A 26,312-nucleotide genomic window follows, 5' to 3' on the forward strand; every position below is an offset into this window, starting at 1 on the left:
CTCTCATATATAAAACAGCCTGAAAAATTAGCAGAAATACAGCAGCAATGCAAGACAGTCTTGTTTCAAACATATCTAGTGGTTTGGAAGACTGGATTGATCGATGGATGAAGATACCTGAATTTCTGTGCTTTGCATATCCTCTGTTATAGTACATTGACTTAAAAAGTAAGGTGCTTGCTCCACAAAACTTCAATTTTCAAGCTCTAATTAGATGCACTAAATATATTGTACATAAATATTTAGGGTAAAGCATAGGCAATGATTCAAAGTACAAATCTATGCCTGGAAATAAAGTCTGTTCTGTATATAAAATAATTGTTTCTGTGCAAATGTTGCCCTTGTGTGTATAACAAAAATGTTGTAGTGATGTTTCTAAAACTATTTTAAATCTTCATTGAAGGTTAAAAGCCTTATAACCTGAGATTAGTGATTTTATTGCAAACAAAAGCTGCAAAAGGGAAATGTAATCTCAGCTTTATTTCTGACAAATGAGGTGGAAAATTTGAAATAATTTACTGGGATCGAGTAGAATAAGAACTTTGAAACAGGACATAAGCACTTGGCACAGTTTCCCAACATTATAGTATACAACATTATATGGAACCTCAACTCGTGCTTTCTACTAATCATACCATGTTTATGCTTAATGTTGGTCACTGTAACTGTGCTTTTATTTCAGCTAGGTTTCTCTTATAAGAGATTTTCAAACTCATTGAGACTAATCTAGTAACTTATAAACAATAATAATAAAGAGTGAAAAATGTTCTCCACTCAGAACCTCTGCATTTTCACTCCTCCTCCTGAAAGCACACAGCTGTAATTTTGGCTGGGCCTGCTGACTCACTCACCGCCAGTCGCTCGTTACACAAAGGCCGCATCTGTGGCGGTGGCCAGGGCGGGGGCTCGGCTCAGGTCAAAGTTCACCAGGGCGGGGGACAGGTCTGTGGTGCTGACGGGGGAGTCCAGGAGGTCACAGTCGAAGTTCTGGAAGGCGTCCTGTTCCATGCCCCGCTGCGCTTTGACCGGCCGGTCGGGGTGCTCCTTCAGCTCCAGGATCAGCTCCATGGGCGTCTTCTGCAGCAGGTGGGAGTCGAAAGGGGTGCCCCGAAAAAACGTCTGCCTCTTGAAGCGCTCGAGGGTTCGCAGGCGCCGCGTCGGGGTCTTGCAAAGGAGCTGCGTCGCCCACGGCAACGGAGAAGAGCCGGGGAGTTAGGGAAAGACAGAGAATACCCTCATTTATTTACCCTCATTTCAAAATGCTTTTCAGACTTAATTAAAAAACAACAAACAACTAATTTCACTGTATGCGTCTTCAAATCTGCGCCCCAATGCCACCAGGGCCCAGGAGAGAGGGAGTGCCCACCTCAGTCAGCAGCAGGGCCAGCGGGGGGCTGAAGGTCCGGGGCATCTCGTAGGAGAAGCTGCGGACCCTCCTCAGCATGCTGCAGTGGTCGCGCTCCGGGGGAACAGGGAACTGGGAGCATCACAGAGAGGCCAAACAGAACACACGTACTTCAGCACAACTCATTACAATTCACTTCAGTTTGGGCCTAACCTTGAGCCAGGCCAACAATTCAAAGAGGGGGAAATTAATGTATTTTATAGAGGGGTAGCAGAGAGCCCAGAAACCATGTCCTTACTTTGAAATCTCAAAATCTCTCATTACTATTCACTTCAAATGTGACTTTGTAACAGAGTTCATCGTTTACAGGTGAAGACTTTCACAAATATTTGGACAGAACCGGATGCTAATTCAAATAGCCAATTATTTATTTCCTAAATAATGATTAAGGCTATAATAATTATAAGAAGAATAACAGTAAGAAGACCACGGATGTATAACAGTATGAAAGCACAAACACACTGAAAAGATGCATATACACAATGCAAAATGGCATGCAGCTGTGTATGGCCTTACCTCTCCTGTAGCCAATGAAAAGAGCAGAATGCCCAGGGACCACCAATCAGCTGCATGGCTGTAGGGACCCCCACCCAGGACTTCAGGGGCTGTGCCGGTAGAGCAGAGTGCACACTTAGCAGTCTGAACTGTGCTGATATTTAAATGCATCACACAATCTACATGACCATTTAGAGAAATATAATTCCTAAATAAATTACCGGGGGGAATATACTGACACCCAAGTTTTTATTGAGCGAATTATCATTTCAGCCCATAAAATTCTCACCCATGTACTGGATTGTTCCACAGATAGTGAAAGCCCTTCCTCCTTGCTCCAGCCGACGGGACAGTCCAAAGTCAGCCAATCGAAGGTGTCCTGTATCAGACCACACAGAACAGAAAAAACAAAGCCTTCACCAAATTCATAATTCTGCTTAAATCCATTCCAAATAATGACAGTTTCCTTTCAAAGACACCACCATTTTACAATTCAGTAGAATCAGCTTTATTAATAATTTTATGTCTATATTTGCGCTGTGTGTTTTTAATAATGAGCACTGTGATTGTATGGACGATTCCAAAGACCATGGAGTCAGAATGTTCCAGAATGTTTCTCAATAATTCTTAGGCTACACTGCCCTCTAGTGTTGGTTTTAGTGTATGTGTTATTACCTTGATCAGTCAAGAGGATGTTCTCCATCTTGAAAAAAGAAAAAAGGCTCAGACAAGTGTTTTCCATAAAAACAAACCATACAGAATGCATTAACTCACATGCTAATAGCAAAACACAACATAAATCATAACTTTCATCAAAATGCTTTCTCAATACTTTTATTCCAGTGTTCAAAGCAATCTGTACTTCCAATGCGACTCTCACCTTGATGTCCCGGTGAATGATTCCAAAGTCATGTAGGAAGCCTGCCAGTCATGAAAGAATAAAGGGTGAAAGGAGGCAAAGAACCCATAAATAAAGAGCAGTATCTGCACTAACAGCAGAACAGAAACGCCAGATTGCAGTCTCCCAGACCGTGGGTATACCTAAATACTCGAGACTACACACAAGCTCACTGGGGTTGTCGCTTGTCAATCTCATCTCCAGGAAGAGCGCTACTCTACTCACCGAGAGCGCAGCCCAGTTCTGCTGCAAACACCCTGATCGCATCTTCGTCAAACTGTCCAATCAGCATCCAGTAGGTGTACAGGTCTCCTGAGCTGCAGTAGTCACACACTGTGGGGGAAGACGCACAGTCACACACCAATCGGGAGAGGAAGCACATACCCTGACCCATTGGCAGGTGCCATTGGGTTAGCGAAAGGGTACTGCAGAGGATCTGGTTTTATTAGCTTTCCATTAAAAATAGGATGAACAGGATCAGCTTCCTTGCGCTGTTGATCATGTCCTGATCTTGTCTTCCAACAGCTCAGACAGTCCACCAAAATCTTTAAAAGAAATGGTTCAAATCCATCTTCCATGCCATTGCCCCCTCTGTCTCATGGAGAGTGTGGATCACTTGCATGCATGGGTCCTCTCTTCTTCTTCTGCTGTCTGTGGTCTTGGTGTAAAATAAACCCGCACAGGGAAAAAAATGGAAGCTACCCAAGTAAAAACTGGCCTGGCATCTTGTGAGACTGCTGGTGAAGACCAGTCAATAACAAACAGCATTAATACCTATAGGCCCAAGTTCCAGAGCCATGTGCCAATAGATTAACAGGGTCAAAGTCACATGCTGTATCCACAACTAAAGGACTAACAGTCTAATAGCCACAAACTGTATGCATAATTATAAGTCAAAGTGTGCCACAGCCTGGCCTAGAGCCAGCAGCACCACAAGGTGATGCACAATTGGCTGTGGCATCACCCAATGATAGAAAGGTTCCAGCCTGATGAACTGCAGGGTCTCAAGGTGGACCGGTGACCCCTGCTGCGCCTGCAAAACCGTCCTCCTCTGATTTGTGTCTGTGCAAGCCTGAATTGCCAATGGAGGTTGTGTGTGATAAGAAGTGGAAACTGACATCATATGCTTTGGCGGAGAACACATGCTTGTCTGCACTCTCTCAAACAGACATGAGTGCAATTTCACTGAGTTCGAAACACTATCAGAGCTGACATTTATTGTTGCATTCTGCTCTGTGAACCTCTTTCTACTGATCCACTAAAAATACTCAACTTACTCATTTAAGCTTTCATTTTTGACTGCAGGCATTTGATTAAAACATTTCTTTGATTGTGATTTTACATTTCCTTCGGCAAGTCTGCACATCTGTTGCCAATTACCTTACAGTTGAATCCTCAAAAGCAGCAGTCTACTGTATCCCTCCTAATGAACTATAGTTGTTAGAAACTTATGATACCACCAGACATACAACCACTGAATCCAAGGTTAACCTATAAAGGTAAGACTTTTTTCCTCAAGATTTTATTTCTGCAGTATCATGATTTCTGTTTATTTGCAGACAAAAAAATCCATGGGCTGTTCGCATTTTCTGCAATGCATGAGTATATTTGGAGGGATCTATGTGAAATGTCCTAGTTTGTTTGGTCTTCATATCAATGTGCCAAAAGTCACAACCATTTATTGTTAACACTAACTTGACCTAAATGCCATAAAGACTACAAAAACACTGTCACAAACATGTCATACATGTAATGGCATAGCCCTCATAACCAGTCATCAGAGCATTACAGCATGTGACACTGTCATAATGTATTATGTGCATTTTATAAAAGAGATTCATAATTGATTGAAAAATCATTGCTGCATGCTGCATACTTGATGATGCAGCATGCACCAATGTCATTTTTATAATGGTGTTATGTAAGCTCCGTGGTATATAGGTCAAGTAAACTCTTACCCATTTATCCACAGGCTGACATATTAGCATTGTCCCTGCAATGCTACGTGTGGTACAGGGTGAGGTGACATTGTCGAGGGATAATGTCGTCATCACTGAGGGACTGAAGTGAGGGAGTGTGGGGAAACAGAGTGCTGCCCTTCGGTGGTCAGTCTGGGGCATCAGGAGGTGGGGTGGGGGCAGTGGGGGCCATAGAGGAGTGCTCAGGGTTTGAGAAATGCAACCAACCTCTGGCCACACCTGAAGGCGCGAAACACAGAAAAGCTGAAAGCAACTCTTATCCTTTCTCTGGCCCGTCAGTTGCTAGGCGACACTTTGCCTTTCACAATATCACAAGTGCTGGAGGTATTCTCCCTTCTTCACTGAGAAGATTCATTCACAAACAACCCACTTATGGGTAGGCACAGTAGGATTACCAACCAATAACATATGGAAGAAAATCTAAGCATGGCCCTGAATTACTTCGGAATGGAAAAAGTTACTGTGGCTTAAGTGCCAAGACCGGCAGATAATCCAGCCGGGTATTAGACTCGTGGGATTAGCAGAGGCTGTGCACATAACACATGGCACCCATTGGAAAAAGTGCTGCTATGGCTTCGCCTGGGTTTTTTACTGACAGCTTTATTCCACAGCCCAAAGAACCTGTTATTCCCTGGACCGCAAAGGGGAAGGAGGAGCTAACTGACTGTGGGCTGAGAATGAAATGAATTAACATCAACAGCACAGCCACTCCCCTTCACTCATAATGTTTTTTCTGACATAATCAGGAATGACTCATCACATTACACTATCCAACTCTTACACTGCCAATGTACTGAGCACAATGACAACAAACTGTGACTGGGCGCTTGGTGTAGGTGCCGACACAGGGAGGAGAGTTGCTTTACTCTGGAAAAATGAAAAATCAGAGCGGGGACAGAAAGGCACAGGCACAAAGGCAGCTGCTCTCGAGGTGTGCGCCGAGCTTTGGGGGAACACCTAGCCGCGCTACGTCTGAGGGCACGGAGGAGCCCCACTAGTCACATGACAGAGCTACTGCACCTTTAAGCTACTACAGCGCTACTACCACCCTGCTACAGCCCCGCATCTCCGTCCTCTGCTTCTGGGAACATGGGAGCAGCTACCGAGGGAGTACCGGCAAATCAGCGGCCTGACCGCCCCCCCAGCAGGGCGTGTCCGGAGTGATGACGGGAGTGACTGGCGAGGCAGGGCTGTGGCGGGGGTCAGACAGAGCTGCTTTGGGGAGGGGAGGGAGGGACCCCTTCCTGGTGGCATCCACGGAAAGGATAGAGGCCAGCACACAGGAAGGCAGGTGGGACGGTGCGAGGGGGGGGGGGGGGATGCGGGGCTGGACTAGGCCACAAGCACCGCAAGTCACTCACTAATGTAGAGGTGGCGCTGTGTCTGCCAGCAGTCCTGCAGGTCATGCACAAAAGGGTGCCGCACTTGCCGCTGCAAAGCAACAGTCAGTACAACAACAACACAGGCAGTTAACACCAGCCAAGCCCCGAGTGCAAGGAGACTTAAATGAAGGCTTCTCAGCTCTGGCTTCCAAGGGGTTTCTATATAATCCATCAAAATATATACTGGAAGCCCTATGTACTGTAAACCTTCTCTTTATTATAATATGCTACTAAGAAAAAATATCACCCTTGTGCCAAAAGTAACTTACTGTGTACTGAAATTCACTCCTGTAATGAGTGTGCTAGATTTTCCCATTCTGCTGTCGAGGATTATATACATTTAAACAAAAGAGGTGCTTAAATAACCCTGTTATTCTACACGTCAATAGAAAATGCCTGAAGTCACAGGAATATTTAAAACCTCAGTGCAGTGGGAATGATGGGCACTGATGGGCTTGGCCGCGGTAAACTACAGAACGCATGTACCCATTTAAAATCACAGGGCATTACATTTCAAATCACGCATTTCAAATCTCCCTCTAATGGCCCAAGTCCAATGACAGGTTTTTAGGGCTGCTACATTGTCTGGGAAAAGCCTGCCAGTTCCCTTGTGGAATCAGGATGTATTCTTTTTTTTGTAACTGTGTGAATTCAGGGCAGTGTAAGATATGCCCATGGTGTGTAAACAGTCTTCCTGACACTAGTGCAAGACTAAACACCCACGGAAGAGAGGGGGCGGTAACCTTCCAGCTGTAAGACCGGTCAGAAAGGGAGGAAGAACACATCAGCACCAAACTGGGACGTACCTGAATGATGACCTCCTCTTTCGACTGCTCTAGCACCCCTTGTCTTAAAACTTCAGATTTGGGAATAACCTAGCAAACAGACACAAATAAAAACTTGGACAAATAGAAGACAAGCAAATAAAAAAGAAATCTAACATGACAAAAATGGAATTAGATCCCTCTTGAACTGAAGTAACCATCATGACAAACCAAAGGGGGTTATGGTTTCAATTTCATTTAGGATTTTAACTATCGTCATGGGAGCCAGTGATTGGACATAGATTTGAATCACCATTGAATAAACGGATTACACTGCATTGTACTTGTGACATCAGACGGAATTATTCCCTCCAGGGCAATGGCTTACTGTACCTTATTATGATTAGTGCATGACTTAGTGCTGGAGTTTCCTGCATGTGCATTTTTGCTTCTTTACTTTTGATAATACACACAATGACATCTCACAACATTAATGGCTATCTAGATACCTTTATCTGCTGGAAGGCATGTGTGCTGCACTTTGAAATTCTTCTGAAAAATGGCAACTGCCTAACATTACAAAATCCCATAATCCTGCACTTTGGCTTGCTGTCCACTTCTTGCATAGGGGCATGACCACCGGTATCCACAAGGATAACTGGCCCAATTTAGCCACAGTCGTGGCCAAACAACACACAGAGAAGGTGTATGGGCCATTAACTGTAGTTCTGACAGTGGTTAAAAACCGGCTGAATCTGTTGCGCATTGTTCAGGCACTCAATGCAGTCAGAGCTGGTTCTAGGCCATCCATCTAGGTGGGCAGTGGGGCACCAAATGAAGGGAAGGGGGCGGTGGAATCCATGCACTGCATCCATGACAGTCAAAGGCACCCACCACCCGCCCCCCACCCGCCTAGGGTGGCTAAGAAGGCTACAGCTGTGTGTGAGTGCTGTAAAATTAATTACAAGATCTGATCTTGCAATTCAGAGGTTAGGGGTTCAAATCCCAGGAGACTGTAATTGTACCCCTAAGTAAGGTACATAATCTGAATGTAGTAAATACACAGTTGCAGAAATGGTGTGTAAATTATGCAACTTGCTCTGAATAAGAGTGGCTACAAAATGCCAAATGAATAATTTTATTAATAAACCCCAGGACTGGAAAAAATATGAACTGACCTTCACCGCATAAGTCTTCTGCTTAGACCTGTCCTTCACTTTCAGTATAGGGCCAAAGGAGCCTTTGGCTATGCAGCCCAGAACCTAGAAGACAAAACAAATGACTGGATGAAGATCAGCAAGGTGTTTAAGAGTACCAGCCAAAGCCAAATGCTTGCTGGTCTATTTGTAGAAATCCTGGCTCTCCATCTGCCAGTTTCCAGGCCAGTGTTTACACAAAGCAGATTTATAAGCAGAAAATCACAGGCCTTTTTAAATTGTACATCCGATGCATCTTAAGGAAACAACGTAGAATAACATGCGCATTAAAGTCAATTGAATATCCAAGACCAGTGTGGCAACCCTATGACTTCTATGAAGTCCCCCCTAGTCACCTTCAAAGTTCTCAATATTAGCTGTCATCAAATGGGCAGTGCTTTTTCTAGTAGAATGGGGGTAGAGATAACACATTACAGTGTCGTGGAAATTCATAACAACATAAGAAGAAATACTGACTAAAATAGGACATCCAGCCAATCTAGGCTCACCAATTACACTACAAATCCAGCATTGTGTCAAGCCTGGACTTAAATACCCCAAGGATCTCTGTCTATATTATATGATCTGGCAAGCTGTTACACAGATTGCAAACTGTCTCTTGTCACTAAATGAATGAAATTAATCATATAGTCAGTGTGCATATCTATTACAATGGGGTGTAGGGATAACATAGCAGGACACCTGGAAATGCTCGTGTCCTGGGACGTTGCGGTGTGGAAACTCAGGCAGGAACATGGAGATGAACCCAGGTAGTGACCACTCCATCCGGAGCCTCTCTGGGCCAGGGATGGACTGGAACACGTGATCATCCGGGAGAGGCGCACCCTTTTCCCGGATCATGCGTCGCGCGCCCAGGCGACAGAGCCCCGATGACACGGAGATTCCCACACTGGACAGGAAGCCCCTCCACCCTGAGGCACAGCGCCCCTCCTCGGACGGAGGCTGCTCCTGCAGTGGGACATAGAACCCACAGGATCAACACCAAATTTACCACTGCAAATTAAATTATACCAGTTTAAAAACGAATCCAGTCAGTTTTGAAACAAGTCAGTTTCACAATAATAAACCAAACCAAAGTGAACCGTTTTCCTTATTACAGTTGTACTGAGATATAAATGGCGTGATCTCTTTTTGCATCACACTATGCTGCTTTGTCCAGTGAGTTCCAGTGAAGTTGACATCATGGAAAACAACATACAGTGAGCACAATGTGAACATAATGTGAGCGCCCATAACGCTGGAGGCGCTGTGTGCGTCATCACGTTAAACATTCCACCGCATTAAACAGGCGGAATTAGTCAGTTTGATTAAATCTCATAAGACTAAGTAACCACTATAAATGTAGGGTTGAAACGAAAGCCATTGAAATATATCGAAATAAAAAGGACTAAAACACAACAAAATGTTTAGGCGTGATAGACCTTTTAGTGCATTTGATATCGATACAATGTTTCTAAAGAAAAGAACTTCAACTAGAATATAATATTTATCAAGACACGGCGCTATATACCAAACTAACATTGATTTGCAACCGAAAAAAATGTCACAGCAGTCCCTATTTGTTTATTAACGTTACCGTTATACGTCTCCAGATCGCTCATACCGTGCAAAATAGGACAGGAAAGTGTGAAGTTCAAAACACAGACAAAATACTGGATGCTCCACAACGCTTACCTTGTTGTTTTTACTAATGTCGGCTCCCATCACTTTACCTGATTTGCTAAGTTTTTATTTTGTGAGCTCTATCATTCATCGCCTTGTCAATCAGTGACATTTTTAGTTCACGATGTGCACGATATTCCTATTCACGGCGACTATCTTTTTGCTATGACCTACTTGAAAACATCTTTCCAGTTATTTGCTACTTAAACTTGGTTTAACTGTAATCTATAGGGCGAATCATTCGTCTAAAATCACTCCTATTATCTAAATGCACCGACATAAACAAGATAATCTTCGTTTGTGTAGTCAACAGTGCAGACGTAAATCACAAACCCGCCCACGTCGTTGCTATCCAATAGTCTACGTAGAGCTACGTAACGACCATTTCACCCATCCTACTCCAGTACGTTAAATGTGCAGGCATATCCGAAAAGCACCGACCACTGACCTTACTTGAATAATGAATAATTTCGGAAGAGCAATAAATTATTCCCTGAGCATGCATGTCTGCTGAATATTTAAATATGCCGGCGAAAGCACGGGAAGATGAAACAACTGCAACCAGTTCAGTACCAAATAACTAGGCTACGCAGCGAAAGCACTGTGCACCAATGTCTTTATTCAGATCTGTCTAAAAACCAACAGAGTACATGACTGAATCTCTCTTTTTACATGAAAATAACCATCACCTAAATTGCAGAAATAATTCACTGCCTTGCATTCTGCAGATCATGAAGAGAGAAAAGCACGTTATGAAGGAGGGTGTGAATCTGGAGCATCTGGGTAAAAAATGTAGCAGAGGGTGTGGCCATTCTCTGCAGCACATCTCTAGAATTCCCACTGAATGAAATAAACAGGAGAGTTACCCTGGGGCTCATCAGCTGAACGCTTGCTGGGCCAGAGCACGCAGCATTGCAGGATGGGCTGCAGAATTTTCCAATACGCTACCTTGTCTCTCTGACACATGGGTCAGCTGTACACATATTGGACATTGGTCATAGAGGACTGGTTATACATGTTACATTGGCAATATTCTGTAGTAATATATGTCAGGCATGTTTTTTTATTTCAAAATTTTTTTTTAATAATCAATTTTCACCAAGCACATAATCAAATTCAGTATTGATTTTTTAAAAACCTGTACTGTGGTATTTTATCTCTTCAGGGATCCACCCCTTTCCATGTCTGACATAATATATTCTCTTGCTTTCATACTGATGACACGTGATTGTCGTGCCTTGCTTGGTGTAGCGGGACCTATGCAAATCCAGTTTTGCAGGTTCCTTATAAGACTCAGCAGTGCCAACAATAATTCAGTTGCGCAAATTTCGGTTGCGCTCACAGTTGTACTTTCATTTCCACATACAACATGTGAACAAAAGAATCCTTTGGGATTTAATCTAGGTTACATTCATATGCAGAATTAATTCATTCCATAGGTCAAGCAAGAGTTACACATTTGTGACAGGCCCATTTGTCCATTGCCTAACACAGAGGAGTGCAGCGCAGAAAAAACTCAACATACTCCAAGGATCTGATCCAATCAGGACTGTGACCGGGCTAACCTGGCTAAAATACAGAGCAGAGCATGGGGTGCTTGGTCAAGAGCCAAACAATATTCCATGGTGAATCAGAGGCCTCTTCTTGTCAAATGCTGATTTTGCACTTGAGTGAATGTGCATCTGCTGTTTGTATGGCCTCCAAGGCAAACTGAGTGGAGGCACATATGGTCCTCCCTGGTGCATACAGTCTCAGTGTGTAGGTGAGTGAACCCATACCTTGACATAGAGGGGCACAGGAGAGATGAGAGATCTTTATATAGATGTGAGCAGTGGTCCTGGGGACCCACTGCATGCACCTGTTTTCATTCCAACTGACATTCTAATGAATTAGGCTTGATCGAACAGTAAATCCCACACTGTTTTGGATTCAAGGGAGATTTCTGTTTTACAGCTGTTCACCAAACAGTAGTTTTAACTTTTAAATAGGCTTCCTCATTGTAATACAATGTGTTTTTCAGTCACAACTGTGAGAGGCACAATATTTTATTCATCATGGATGCATGACACTTGACATGAATTGTTTACTTACAGTCAGGTCCAAAAGTGTTTGGACAGTGACACAATTTTCATCATTTTGGCTCTGTACGCCACCACAATGGATTTGAAATGAAACAATCAAGATGTTATTTAAGTGTAGACTTTCAGCTTTAATTTAAGGGTTTTTTCGAAAATATTGTATGAACAATGTCGGAATTACAACCATTTTTATACATTTTATATATTTTGGTGTTCCTGAGCTCACCAGTGCGTTCTTTCTTTTTAAGAATATACCAAATAGTTGATTTGGCCACACCTAAAGTTTTTGCTATCTCTCTGATGGGTTTTTTTTTTTTTTTTTTCAGCCTAATGATGGTTTGCTTCACCGACAGTGACAGCTCTTTGGGCTTCATATTGAGAGTTAACAGCAACAGATTTCAAATTCAAATGCCACACTTGAAATCAATTCTAGACCTTTTATCTGCTTACTTGTTAATTAAATAATGAGGGAATAACACACACCCGGCCATGGAACAGCTGAGCAGCCAATTGTCCAATTATCTTTGGTCCCTTAAAAAAGGGGGGACCACATATAAAAAGTGCTGTAATTCCTACACCGTTCAACCAATTTGGATGTAAATACCTTCATTTGTGCTGGCACTTCTTTTCTTGGGTGGTTGCATGTCAGAATATAAATAGTTTCAACCAAAAATAATATTAAATGTATTTTTTGAATAATCAGGCAATATACGCATCTACAACCTCTGGACGCATAGCACGGTGCAAGCTGCTTTGGAGTTACCTGAAGTGTTTCCTTGCTTCACACCACAAGCCTCCAAATGCCCCAATACCAGCCATTTTTAATCTGACAGATTGTCAAATCTTCTGAACGTCTAAAATGGTCTACATCCCATGTCCTACCTACATCAATGTCTGGGCCAATTTAAATCATACACTTCAACTGAAATTATATTTTAAATGAAAGCAAAGTATCACTTTAAAACTATTGAATTCATAAATGGCCTTTAATTTTGATATGCTAAATACTTTGATGCCAAGTGGCCAGTAAATTTGCCTCATTGTAAAGCTATGGCCTTTTGACACATACAAATTTCTTAAAATGGGGAAGCTATGGTGAGCAGTAGGACACTGTCGTTGTATCCTTGAGTAAGGTACTTAACCTGCATTGAATCATCCAGCTGTGTAAGTGGATGCAATATAAATGCTATGTAAAAAGTTGTGCAAGTTTCTCTAAATAAGAGCATCTGCTAAATGCCTGTAATGTAATGTAACACAAAGGGTGGCTTCGCAAAGTATGGTGTTTGTGCAGACACATTCTCCAGTTCCTAATCCATTGTATGTATATACCTGCAACTTGATAGCAAAACATCATACCAACCTTTTGACAGACTGGTTAAAAACATTGCTTGCATTGTGTTGTAGAACATATGAGGTTGACAATATATTCATTGAATTGATTCCAAAATGTAATTGCAGCTTTCTCTCTGATGAAAAATAACAACCTGAAGAGCAACATGCTTATACCAGCCTTGAGTACAAATGCATTCTGTCTTTGAAGAAAATTGAGTGCAGGGCTCTCTTTAAGTTCTCTTCAGGAAAATGAGAAAGGAAAGTATGTAAAGAAAAAAAGATTTTTAAAGTATAAGGCTATAATAGTAGGCATATGGTTTAAATGCATTGCATAGTATAGTCAATGGAACTGTGAATTTTTAGGCGAATAGGCATAATTTGGTTATGATTACATATTTCTTTCGTTTTGTAGGTCTGCAACACAGAATTACTTGTTGGCCTGATTTTGGTTCCTGTTTGATAATATATTCCTCATTCCCTCAATGTCATTAGGAAGTTGCACTCGCAGAACAGTGATTGCACTAAATTGGTAGACATAGAATATGTTTCTGCCTGTCGGGTACAAGGAGGTTAAAAGATAAGGTCGGCCTATCGGCCATAGAACTGTCTGTGGGTCGGGGACGATAAGAACTGCATAAACTCAGTGGGCACAATGAACAGTTCAGTGGTCGGACAGCAATGCCTGCTAGGCGCAGTATACACACTAGACACAATCAATCGAATGCCTATTCGAAATAAAATGGCGGCGTTCATACGAAGCATGGGCTGTCGTCTCTTGGCATCAGAAGTTAGCGCTACATTCATTACAAGTAAACAGAACCCGTGTATCGACTTGAAGAGATACGTACGCGCATTAAGACGCCGTCCAGTGAAGGTGTTGTACCCAGAGGATGAAGTCGAAAAGCGGACAGAAACAAAACAAAACAATGTCAGAGTCGTTGACCAGCGGTCAGAGCCCCACCAGACCTATGTTGCAATGAAGTCGGGTGGGAAAAACAAACAGAAAACAGAGATCAATGAGTTTGTAAACTCGGATGTCTGGAGGGATCCTAAACGAAGCGTGAAAGCGACGACAGACAAAATCTCTGTTGATGATGAGCTGGCCGGATTGCGATATGAAAAGGCCTTCCCTGGCGACAAGAGATTGGCGTAAGGAGGCTACTTAGCCACATTATCATGGCTATTTGGATTTCACGAATGGCAAAAGAAAATGTGTTTGTTAGGCAGTCACATACAGTTAGGTAATTTGATCACGGTCTACATTTAGATTGTATTTGGCTTGCCATCACATCAGTACACTTTAAACGTTTAATTTGTAAGCGTTACTTACCTGTACACCTCAGTTTTTGGAAACATCATGATTTGACACTTTAAAACATAATAATTCCGTTTGTAACTCAAATGGTTTTCAGTAATCATTTGCGCCAGGCAGGTTAATCTCTTCAAATGATCACTACTTTTGACATTTCGTTTTTCCACTTTAGGATGAAAGGACTCCGTTAATTTAGCCAGAGTGGCATTTAGGTTCTTACTGTGTGTTGTTGTCTTTACAGGAGAGCTGTGAGCGTTGCACGCTCCAGGAAGTTTCGGGAACAACAGGGAAAGGTGCTCCTAGAGGGGAAGCGTCTGATCTGTGACGCCCTGGCGGCAGGGGGCATTCCGCAGATTCTGTTCTTCAGCACAGTGGAGCGGCTGCGTGAGCTGCCTCTGGAACAGCTGCGGCGCGCCAGCCTGGTTAAAGTGAAATTTGAGGACATCAAGATGTGGTCCGACCTTGTGACACCGCAAGGAGTTATGGGTGCGTTAAGGATGAAGTTTTTTTGTCGCCTGGAAGGAAGGCTACACCGTTCGGATGTTGGAGTTGCAACAATGGAGTAAAATCTACGAGTTTATGTATTAATTGGTCTTAATATATTAATTTATAAATCAGAATGTTTAATGAATTACACCATGTGCGACTGCTGCTTTTCATTACTGGTAAATAAATGTTGAATGTATTAATAATTGTGACAGTGAATTAGTGCAGCGATATTGGACCTGAGATAGCGTTTCCTTTCAGTAATTTACGACCTGCATCTCTGTTTTTATACAGCTATATTTGCGCGTCCAGATGCGTCTAGGCTAGTCTTCCCGCCAGAACAGCGCAACCAGTCGGTGCCGCTTTACCTGATCTGTGACAATGTGCGTGACCCTGGAAACGTTGGCACCATTCTGCGTTGTGCGGCTGCTGCAGGCTGTCAAAGCGTGCTGCTAACCAAGGGTATGTCACCAGCCCCTGGGGTGAGGAAGGTTAGATTTACCTTAGTGAACCATTGTTACTGTAAACATAGCAACGTGTCATGTACAACCTTTACAAAAAAAATCCATTGGAGCATATGCAACAAACCAAGGAGCAGTTCTTGCCCCCCACAGAACTGGTAGAAGGGGCCAAATGCTATATTTTGCTTTAGTCCTTCATGAATGTACTCCATTCACACAAACTCACACAGTAGTCTAGATTTCACATTTACTACAACTGTCATTTTATACTTGAATGCTGTCAATGCAACATTTTTTATTGCTTGAGTATGTTGTAAAACAATTTGACTCTTTGAACTTGAAAGAAATGGTTCCCCTCTCAATTTTTCTTAAATCTCAGATAACCAATACATAGGAGGTTAATGCAAAATATCCTGCTTTATTTCCTGGCTGCAATGCTGTTCTTATGTGCTGTTACCCCCGCACAGGCTGCGTGGATGTCTGGGAGCCGAAAGTACTACGAGCAGCGATGGGCGCCCACTTTCGTGTTCCCATCATTCCCAACCTGGACTGGGAAGTTATCCCCAAGTACCTCCCGACCACGGTGACTGTCCACCTGGCTGACAATTGCAGTGGAACGGAGACGGATGAAGACAAGGAGTCATCCGGGCCACCAAAAAAAGCTGGGGACTACGGTTGGGTGAGCAGCAGGCCCAACCGCAAGAACATGCGGTACGAGGAATACGGTGCCGAGTACGAGTCGGATTCTGACGAGGAGGAGGAGGAGGAACGCCCCAAGCTCTCTCTCCCAGCCGTAGAGAGCCAGCTTTACCACGCAAACTGGGTCCAGAGTCACACCGCGCTCGTGATTGGTGGAGAGACTCACGGACTCAGCCTGGAAGCCCTTCAGTTAGCTGAGAGAACTGATGGCAGAAGGCTCTGTGTTCCCATGGTTACAGGGGTGGACAGTCTAAACTGTGCTATTGCGGCTGGCATTATTCTGTATGAGGGCAAGCGACAGCTTACAATACTTGCAGGGCAGGCTGGAGAGAAATCAAGAATCAAAATGCCATGACCGTGACTCATTTGTGTTTTTGCGTTTTCTGTATTCAGCATCATGATTGTGTATAAATTCTTTGACTCAGCTTCAGGGCTTGTATTGGTTTGTGTCTGTTTATATTGTTAATCTCACCATTTCTCTCATAATCTATTTTTTCAGAGAAATAAGGCCTCCATACTCACTTCAAGGATTTCTGTTCCCTGAACTGAATCATGTGCTAACAATACGTCTTCATGTGTTAGCTAAAGGGACTACGTAAACTGCAGGCCAAATTACATGCTATAAATATTCCAGTTTTATATTTGTGTGCTTTTTTCCAAATTTGCTTCCCGCTTTAGGCACTGCAAGTCCCCTTGTGTACTAGCCATCACACTCACTTCATAATTCCTCCTGAATCCAGCCAGTGGGTTTGGAAAAGTAATCTCTTTCCTCCCTTGTTAACTCTACTGCTGGAAAATGTCTGCATTGCCAAGTTTCAGGCATGGTACATCTCACAATAACAGGATGGCTGTGGCTCCCAGTGTACAGTCCAGCCTCCCCATGGTATATTGAAATAACTGCTTCGCTTAGATTTTTATTACCCCAAGAAAAAATATTAATTCAAAACTAAGAAAAAAAAATCCTCACTGAGGAGAAACAGAAAAGGATCTGTGTTTGTGTCAGTGCGCTCAGTTACTAACCACACGTTTGTGGATATGCTTCAATTAAGCTTGGAGTTCTTTTTTTAAGAAGGAGAATTTCTGCATTTTCAGTTGAGGATTGCGCTCTGCTGAAACAGTGTCCCCTGCTGTGGACGTATGAGGGAGAAAACTCAGAGAAACATAAATTTGGACATTTTAGTGACATCATGAAATATGCACTTACACTTTGTTACCCCTGAAATAAAGAATCAAAGAAAACAAATACAATTATATTAAGCCTGTTTTGTTCAGTTTTAAAAATCCTGAAAGCAATTATTTTTTATACTGCCCAGCACCAATAAACTGCGTCGGTTAAATGCCCTGCCAATCACAAGTTAACTCAAATTAAGCTTTCATTTAGAAATGACAGTGTACTTCACATCAAAAGGAAGTGTTTTTATTTAGCTTTAAAATCAGTATATCTTTATATTGTGTGAATTTAACATTACAAAATGGAATATGCAATCCTTAATGTAGGATTTCCAGATCGGACACAGCAACACCATCTTTATTCCAAGATTCTGTCTAATATGGAGTGATGCATGCAGGGGTTATTCATATAAAATCCCTAATTAGTCCATGCAGCTTTCTGTCATGGTGTTCTGCATATGAAACCGGGCAGTTCTAAATCTCTGGTAACACCTCCTTTCGTTCACTGTCTCTGCCCAGGCTTGACACCACAGCTTTGAAGCGATTAGCAGCTAGAGGCGCTTACATGGAGAGACAAAGGCTGCCAAGACTATAAAAACTGCCAAATAATGATCACGGATGGATATATAATGAATGAGGGGTTTCCCCAATAATACCTAATAATCCACACAAATTTATTTTCTATTAATCCATACTCAGAAAATCAGATATGTCACTCAATCCGGATTACATCTTCAAATACCAGTTGTCAAAAAGTTAAATTAGGATCAATTTAATTCTGATCGGGATTTGGATTCAGTAATCTGATATTACATTTGTTTGCAGCCACACGCTGCTTTCAAGTTTTACTTGACAAAAATATTTCAGTACATATCAAGATTATTCTGCCAGGACATTCTGATCTTACTTGGAAGGTCGATTGAAAACTGTCAGTAAGGCTTTATTTATTCAGAATGATGGTTTTGCCAGACAGAATAACGCAAGTAAATTGGCACATTTAAACCAAGATAAGTAGTCTGAAATATTAGGGAAGATAGATTCAAACAAAACAGGATATCCGTGCCCATGTTTTGTGTAACTTAAAATGATCTCAAATAACTTAGAATAAATGAAGTATTGCAAATGTCCAGATGCATCTTGCTGAGCACACAATCATGTTGATCCTGCTATGGTACTGGCAATGGTGTATTCTAGTACCGTAAAGCTATTAACCAGGCAAGCGATGCTGCCAATTGTGTCAAGATCACAAACACAAGCAGAAATATGTTCTTTTTACTAGGAAAACCCTCAGCAGCATTTTTTTAATCATACAGAACAGCCAGAGATATCAAACATAAAAGCTGAGACCAGGATACCCATATCAAGTTCAGTTTGTTAGTTTAACTGTTTATTGCTTTAATTAACTTTTTCCATAACTGGTTGGCAAGAAAGCAGATTCTTGAAAAAGAAAAACAAATGAAAAATACTGATAAACAGGCAACAAGAGAGAAAGAACTTAAGTTCGTGATGTCCCCTGGGGACGGCGCATGGTTCTTGGCTTAAGTCCTGTAATTCACCCGAAAACGAGAAGAAAAAGTCCTGCAGGTGGCGCAATACATCACAGAAGAGAAGGACCTCAGGACTGAAGGACACACAGGTTTAAAAATAAAGGTTGACATGTCTGTAAAAAAAAAAGTGATGCTCTGTTCTAACAGTCTGGGGGTGAGGGAGATGGAGGGGGTTGGGGAAGGTGACAGGAAGAGGATTCTGGAGCGGGGATGGCGGGTGGGGGAGGAATGGGTTGCAGTCCAACTGAAAACTCTCCTTCCCTCCGCTTCTGCACTAGATGGGCTCGGGTTTGAGCGCCTCTGCCAGGAAGTCGCTCACGAACTGCTCCACCACGGCGGGCGTGATCTCCTCCACGTCGCGGACGTACTTGGCACGGGCGGACATGTCCAGGATGGTGAGGAGAGGCGCCGCCTCTGGCAGGTTGGTGTAATCGCGCAGCGAGTCACTCATGTCGTCCTGTGTAAAGAGAGAGATCAGAAACTCGTTCAGTAGCCAGAATATTCCATTTAGTTCTGATCGGTCTTGAGCAGGATGTTCACTCTTAACGGTTTGGTATGCTTTGCTACATTCCTCAGGAGATGTTCTGTGGGTGTGTCGTTGGGATGGGAACATCGGCTCTGCAAAGCTGGTGGTGGGGTATGTCAATGAGTAATTGGCCACAGTATATGAAGTGCCATTTGTTTTACTCTCTTAACCTTTCTGCTTCCGTACCTGCAATGTTCCCCAAACAGGCTCTCAGTTCAGCATCCTTTACATTAAAGTTTTGTTGCTCTTGAATGCACCTTGTGACTGATGAAAACAGACGGAGTTGGGTGGGGGCAGGGTAATCCAGGAGTGTGTGTGAGATTAGTGTAGGTGTGTGTGCTCTCACAGTAGCTTTAGTTCCGTAGTGGGGGGTGAAAGCAGGGCTCTCTGTATGCTTCACCCTGTCCCTTTCACAAATCCTGGCCCCCAGGCTCAATGCAACCTTTTACCTTCAAACCACTCAGATTACACTCTGCTATTCCAGTCAGCAGTAACCTTGACAAACACACCATTGCACCTTTAGGATATATAAACATAAGGATGAAAAGATTTAGAAACTAAGAGAATGTATTTCTTGGACAGGCTTTAAAAAGGACTTTGGAAGACTAAATTAACCAGGCTGAACGCATTGGCAAGGAAAACATATGGATTTACACCATCACACCTTTCAAATGAATTCATATCAGAGCCAGAGAAACCCAACCAGGAAAATAATAAAGTATTATCATTACAACATGAAAAGATTATACAGTTTGACATCTGCAGATCTACTAAACCCTGGGCGTGGCAGGGGTTTGGACAGATCATCTTGGAGAGTATGCACACAGAGAATCCACTGGAGCACAGTTCCATCAATGACCAGCAGGTGGCACAGGCAGGACTGAAAATCTCGGTGGCTCTTTTCTGGTTGATTCTGGTCTTGGTGTTCAGGGAAAAGAAACTGGTAGCTATGCAGCCTAATAGGCAAAACTGCACATACCTAACTTGTTCACGGTTCGTTTTGGCATCTTTATAACCTTAAAAGGACAAGCGTACCACCAAAAAGTATGACCTCAACTTGTTGTGAAACTGTTTGCAGATGGTGAGGCATGAGTGTTTTAGTGTTTGGAACACAAGGCCAAAACTCCTGTCCTTGAAAGCTTCAGTGTGGAAGTATTTCCGGTGCCACAGTGATTTTTGCTGTGCTTTACTCATACACACATTAACACATTAAGCGGTAATATGTAAAAACCTAAAAGGAAAGCATTCAGCGGTTGTAACAGTGTAGTTATCAAATTTAAGTCCAAATTTACAGAATTCTCTTCAATGTTAGAAGCTCAGCCATTAGTTTTGAATGAGTAAGCACAAAAAGTAAGATTTTAGTGCTTCTGTAAATGTCTACTATGCAATGAGCCATTTCTTGGAATAATTACTTCCACGTTTCTGATTCCTTTGTCTGCGCACACCTCATTGTGAATTGAGAAAGAACAGAAATGAGGGCTGTTAACTGCTCGGGTAGCAGCACAAAAACATCCCACGCTGCGTGAAACTCAAAAGGGGAGAACACAAACGCAAAGCCTTTTCAACCGTGAATCTGGCAGATGACAGAATGATTACCAGAAAGAAAAAGAAAGCGCTCTTTCCCATACTGCCAAATTATTTTTAAACCCACCGGGAAAGGTTCAATTCCTCTGGCTACGTGCAGCCACCCTTTCAATTTGATGGAGAAATTGGGAGGCCCTTCAAAACAGAGAACGCTGCCAGTGGACGGAAATAAGGAAACTCTGATCTAGCAGCAGCCTTCGCAGCATCCAACAGCGCACGAAAGAAACCCAATCTTTCCTTCACAGCCAAGCATTAAACCCTCCTTCAAGAGGAGGTCGCCTTTTCAGAGTCGAATTACGCGGGGGCGAGAATTAAAGCCATTCATCAGAGCTTGTATGTTTACCAGATTAAGCAGATTTACAATGCCGAGTTCACCTTCCCGACTGTGTCACAGTAGGACTCCTCACACAACGGGCATCATACAGGCCTGCAAAGACCAGAGGCTCTGATTGGGCAGCCCTGCAGGGTAGGGCAGTGCTGAGTGGGTGGTGTGAAGGCCCTGTGGCGTTCCATGTGCTGCCCTTCTGCAGAGGCCCATCTAGTCTTTCAGACATGACCTGGATCTCGGAAAGTTCGAGCATTGGGCAAGTTGCTGGACAGATTTGGTCTCCATGACAACCACCAAATGAAAGAGACCATGCAGCTGCAGTGGCTTGTATGCATCCGTGTGTCTGTCTGTCTGTCTGCACATAGCTGTTAATATGCCTTATCCGTCTCTCTGAGTCTGTCTGTCTGTCTGACCACACTGCTGTTCCTATGCCTTATGATCACCTGTGTCTGTCTGTCTGTCTGTGTGTCTACACACACACACACACACACACACACACACACACAAAGAAACACACACACACACACACACACCTGTCCCTATCTTCCTCTGTCTATACATCTGTCCATCTGTCCGCCCACAAGACAACTGTCCCTATGTCAGCCACAAGCTCCTCTGTCAGTCTATGAGCCCAGCCCCAGGCCTCTGGGCCGCTCGGAGCGTAGGGAGGTGGGGTCGGTATGGAACAGATGTGCGGGCCAGGAGCTGCCCGGGGCAGCGCGGGTGTGCGGTGACGTGAGGGATCAGTCAGGGGGCTTCCGTTCCCTGCCGCCCACGGGAGGGACCGGCTCACGAAGGAAATCACGGCTACCGCTCGTTGCTAACTTGACAGGATCGGAAAAGGGTCGAGCAAAAAAAACAAGAGTCGGTGAGTACCAAAACACCGGCCTGCCTGGAACAGGAGGGGTGGTTCCCCCAGTAAAACTGCTCTTTGTGTGTGTGTGTGCATGTGTGTGTGAGAGAGAGAGAGAAAGGAAGTCACCACCTGGCAACTGGGCCCCATAAGCTCACTTCCGGACAGGTCAACTCGTGCTTCACCTGCCAGGCTTTAAGGGGAAACTACACCCTAATTCCATGTTATTTTATTTTATTGATCCCTTCGCTGCCGTAAGGTTAAATAAAAACAGTCGAAGCCGTCTAGACACTGGCTGCATCCTGCTTCTGAAACCAGCTGTGCGTAGCTACGACACCGAGAGTGGGTGTGGTGAAGCAGAACAGGCCACTTCAGCAGATTTATCTGGGAAGTGAGGCTGCCATCTAGACAACTGGTATGTTTTAATTATGATATTTTTTACCATATTACCAGTGGACATATCAATTTACTATTAAGAAAAAAAATTGATTTTCGGGTGAAATTCCCCTTTTCTGGTACTCAGTTACACGGTGCCCCACTCAGCTTAAGTTAATCCTCAGCAATATATGATTACATGAAGCCAGGCCAGATGGTAAAGTCAGCTCACACACTGACACGCAGACACAGATGCGCACGCAAGATCTCTTGTGTCTGCGGCACTTTCTCATTTTTCCATTAGAGGCAGCAGCGGGTGCTATTAGGGACCTCTTCTGCATTTGCATCTGAGTGCAAGGCAGTGTCCCAAACAGCGTACTTGCCTTCTATTCAGTATATAAGTTGAATACACTTGATGAGAAAGTTGTTGAGTAGGACCATATACTTATTTCCTGATTCGGGAGCACACTTTTCAGGAAGTAAACCATACTTTTTAGGAGGTCCCACAGAGAGGAAGAGGCGGATCCATCTTTGGGTCCCATAAATCAGAGAAGAAAAGACGGGGCCTTTTTTCTACAAAGGCAGGATGTCCTGCAACACTTCCACAGTACTGTTGGAAAATAGTATGCATATTTTTTCGCATACTGCCCATTGAGGACAAAAAATATGCACTAAACAGTAGGCAGTATCTTTAGCAGACAGCAGATATTTTGAGGACACAGTAGTAGGAGGCTGTTTCGAACATGGCCCAGGACTTGGGGCCTGTGTAGAGCCTTATTGGGGGCGGATCTTAAGGTAACAGAACAGCACTGGGTCTCCTCCACGTGCCCCCTCTGCTCCGCCCCCCCCCCCCCCCCACCCCACTCCACTGACCTCTCCAGCCACAAAGAACAGCAGAGGTGTCTCCTCCTCCTTGGCCTTGTGTTTGGCCATGATCTTCTCCGCTATGGGCTGGATGAGCCCCTTGGCTGCCTCCAGCTCGCCCTCCTCCTCTGCGTCTGAGAGAGGGAGGAGGAAGAGGAGGAGGAAAGGGGGAAGGATGTAGGAGAGAGATGGGTCAGTGGCAGGGCTATGGTATTCCCACGGTTCCTAACGCAGGCTGTGTCAACTTTTCAAGCGAACGCAGCCTGCCTTTCGCACCACAGTCTAGTTTTTCACCACATGCACAGCACACCAATGCAAACCAATCAATGTAAACCAAACCGGCTGAGAAAGGGATGAAAGAATGTGATCGATGATGTCAGTTTTTCACAGCATATATCCAATGATCAGAGATTAAACAAATGGAGACTTGGGCCTAGCAGTTCCCACAGTGCAGATATGTAATATTCTAAAGACGCTGCAGCAACGTTTGCATAATGAGTCTATTTTAAGAACTTCACTATCTAGGCTCAGCTTAATCTAGAAACGGTAATCTAGTGATCTGACTGAATTTGACCCTGGATTTATAAGCATTAAGATCAGATTTGTAGCCATAATACCCCATATAACACTTGTATGTATATGAATATAATACTTCACCACTATTAGTAGCAGAGCATTAAAGAAGGCCTCTACCTCTTGATCAGTGCAATGAGTTGGACAAAGCCTTTTCTGCCTTTGTGGCCTGAATCTCTACGACAGCACTGATTTTACTATAGTGTTACTTAAATCTAGGCCTAGGGAATGTTTCCTAGATACCTGTTAGCCGCTTTGGATAAAAGAGCCAGCTAAACGCCTACATAGAAAATTGTAATTACTCCTCACTTGCTCAATTTCTCTTAAAAACCACAGGCCACACCCCTACCCCCCAGCCCTGCCCCCCGGGTCCTCACCCACGAACAGCACAAGGCAGGGCCCCTCGTTGAGCTGCACGGCGTTGGACTCGCTCAGCTCCAGGACGGGCCGGGGGTGCCAGGGGAAGAGCCGGCACTCCGGGTCATTCAGCACCTCCACCCGGCCCTGCCGCGTGATCATGTGACCCTCCGTGTCCAGCAGAATGAGGGTGGGGATGCCTGCGTGTGAGAGAGAGAGAGAGAGAGAGAGAGAGCTATAAGCGCGACTGAGGGCCGTTCTTACAGGCCTAATTAGAGAGGGTAGTACTGGGGGGGGGGGCAGGGTGGTGCATGTTAAGGTCCTGACCAGGCCTTTACTGCAGCAGGGCTTCTGAGCTCTTTCAGGACACAAGCTCCTGCTGTGTTTACTGTTCTAGTGTTTTTCTTTCTTCCCCCCATCAAACCCCCCTCTCCTCCCCCCTGTCCTTCATCCCCCTCCCGTTTTTCCTTCAACTGTTTTTTTTAACCAGATAAGAATCTTGCTCCAGTATTAAAGGGCTTATCAAAAACAGACACAGAATGTCCATTGTGTGTGAGAGGGGAGGCGGCGTGAACAGCAGGCCTGCGAGGTGGGGGGGTGAGAGCGCGAGCGGGAGGGGGGGGGGGGGCAGACTCAGCCCGGACGCATTCCGGACATTCCAGGCAGGAGAGGGAGGGAGGGTGCGAGCCACAGCTCACTGACTGCATCTCCCGCTGCCTCCACCAGAACTCGCTGAAAATGATCAAACCTGACGACCCAGACGCACAAGCGAAGACGCTTAGCTCCTTTTTTACCGGAACTCACAATCAGATAAAAACCCAATATTTAGCAAACCACTAAAAGCGCAAGATTTTAAAGCTTCCGCTTCAGCAGCAGGAACACTTAGCTCATTTTCACTGGAAATCACAGTCGGACAGAACCGAGACTGAAGAGTCCATTTTGTTCCCTGGCCGCGCTCCCGCCTCCGGTGCCAGGGCGTACCTTGTATTCCGTACAGCCTGTTGAGGCGTGACCGGCGGGCCTCGTCAGCGTATGGAACCGCCACCCAGGGCATCTCGCTGAAGTACTGCTTAAAGGACTCTTCTGACCTGCGTGAAGGACACAGGAAATGCAAGCCGTGTCTTTTAGCTGCATGTGAAATCCCCCCCACTCCCTCCATACACAGTCCCCTACAGGGAGACATCCCCTTCCCTTTGTACCCAGTTCCCCTATGAGGAAAAGCCCCCCGCCCCCCCTCCCTTTGTACCCAATCTCTCTGACAGGGAGACACCCCAGTTCCCAACAGGAAGAGACTCCCCCTCCTGGGTCCAGTTTCCCTGGCCGTTGTATACAGGCCCATCTAACCAGACTGCATGCTGACAGAGATGTGTTTAATGGTCTCACCTGTCTGCGCTGATGAACACAATCTCAAACTTCTGGCCCGACTCCTTCACCGTCCTGTAGGACTCCACCAGCACCCGCGTCAGGCTGCGGCAGGGAGGGCACTGCCAACACACAGGTCCACACATGTAAACGTGCTGAGACAACCAATGATTCCAGGTACATACACACACACACACAAACACATATAGCTCTTATGGGGCAGTTCTTTCAGAACACTTCTGGGAACAACCCCCCCCCAACCCTAACTCTAACCCCCCACTATTCAGTTCATCCAACTGCTTCAGGTCATTCAGAGTCCTGAAAAAGACAAAAGTACTGACAGTAACTGGACACCAAGGCCAGATGCGGGGTATCCTATGACTGACGCTTCTTTTCTGATCGGGGTGGGGGGTGGTGGGGTAGTCAGACAGAGCTGTGGAGTGTGGCATTAACACTATGCACAGAAACAGACACAATGGCCTTTCCAGTTCATGCTTTTCAGCGCGTAAAGCTGTGGGGAAACGGCGAGGGCGACGAGACGGCGCTCGCTCTGCGAGTGCGAGCGTGTGGCTGATGTGTGAGAGGAGAGAGGGATCACTGCGC

At 44.4% G+C, this 26,312-nt stretch overlaps 3 protein-coding genes across 3 annotated transcripts in view; 1 reads left to right on the forward strand and 2 right to left on the reverse strand.

Annotated features, from left to right (window-relative positions):
- Positions 1-596: 596 nt before the first annotated feature.
- rskrb (ribosomal protein S6 kinase related b) lies at positions 597-10,164 on the reverse strand. Its single transcript, XM_035434259.1, has 12 exons — positions 9,815-10,164; positions 8,822-9,088; positions 8,102-8,185; positions 6,966-7,034; positions 6,139-6,208; positions 3,024-3,131; positions 2,781-2,821; positions 2,576-2,603; positions 2,190-2,279; positions 1,922-2,010; positions 1,367-1,477; positions 597-1,176 (listed from the first exon to the last, which is right to left on the reverse strand). Exons 1-12 carry the CDS (start codon positions 9,842-9,844, stop codon positions 865-867), a joined length of 1,299 nt encoding a protein of 432 aa, XP_035290150.1. The 5' UTR covers positions 9,845-10,164; the 3' UTR covers positions 597-864.
- Positions 10,165-13,877: 3,713 nt separating this feature from the next.
- Positions 13,878-16,800, forward strand: mrm3b (mitochondrial rRNA methyltransferase 3b). Its single transcript, XM_035434257.1, has 4 exons — positions 13,878-14,361; positions 14,766-15,010; positions 15,305-15,472; positions 15,939-16,800. The coding sequence occupies exons 1-4, from the start codon at positions 13,934-13,936 to the stop codon at positions 16,523-16,525; spliced, it is 1,428 nt and encodes a 475-aa protein (XP_035290148.1). The 5' UTR covers positions 13,878-13,933; the 3' UTR covers positions 16,526-16,800.
- Positions 16,801-18,700: 1,900 nt separating this feature from the next.
- Positions 18,701-26,312, reverse strand: part of LOC118236469 (nucleoredoxin) — a 51,076-nt gene continuing 43,464 nt past the window's right edge. Inside the window, exons 4-8 of the mRNA XM_035434897.1 lie at positions 25,731-25,831; positions 25,329-25,435; positions 24,368-24,547; positions 23,427-23,551; positions 18,701-19,344 (exon numbers count right to left, since the gene is read on the reverse strand). Coding sequence (XP_035290788.1) covers positions 19,162-19,344; positions 23,427-23,551; positions 24,368-24,547; positions 25,329-25,435; positions 25,731-25,831 — 696 coding nt within the window. The 3' untranslated portion in view covers positions 18,701-19,161. The remainder of the gene's footprint in view (positions 19,345-23,426; positions 23,552-24,367; positions 24,548-25,328; positions 25,436-25,730; positions 25,832-26,312) is intronic.

The sequence above is a fragment of the Anguilla anguilla genome, chromosome 9, assembly GCF_013347855.1.
Source record: "Anguilla anguilla isolate fAngAng1 chromosome 9, fAngAng1.pri, whole genome shotgun sequence".
Taxonomy (NCBI): domain Eukaryota; kingdom Metazoa; phylum Chordata; class Actinopteri; order Anguilliformes; family Anguillidae; genus Anguilla; species Anguilla anguilla.

Coding starts and splice junctions, on each gene's coding strand:
- rskrb (XM_035434259.1), bottom strand. CDS start 9,844: ATGGGAGCCGACATTAGTAAAAACAACAAG. Junction 3,132..6,138: donor ACAGCGCCACCTCTACATTA/GTGAGTGACTTG, acceptor CTTCCCCCACAG/TGTGTGACTACTGCAGCTCA. Junction 1,478..1,921: donor TTTCATTGGCTACAGGAGAG/GTAAGGCCATAC, acceptor TGATGCTCCCAG/TTCCCTGTTCCCCCGGAGCG.
- mrm3b (XM_035434257.1), top strand. CDS start 13,934: ATGCCTATTCGAAATAAAATGGCGGCGTTCATACGAAGCATGGGCTGT. Junction 15,011..15,304: donor GACACCGCAAGGAGTTATGG/GTGCGTTAAGGA, acceptor GTTTTTATACAG/CTATATTTGCGCGTCCAGAT. Junction 15,473..15,938: donor AAGCGTGCTGCTAACCAAGG/GTATGTCACCAG, acceptor ACCCCCGCACAG/GCTGCGTGGATGTCTGGGAG.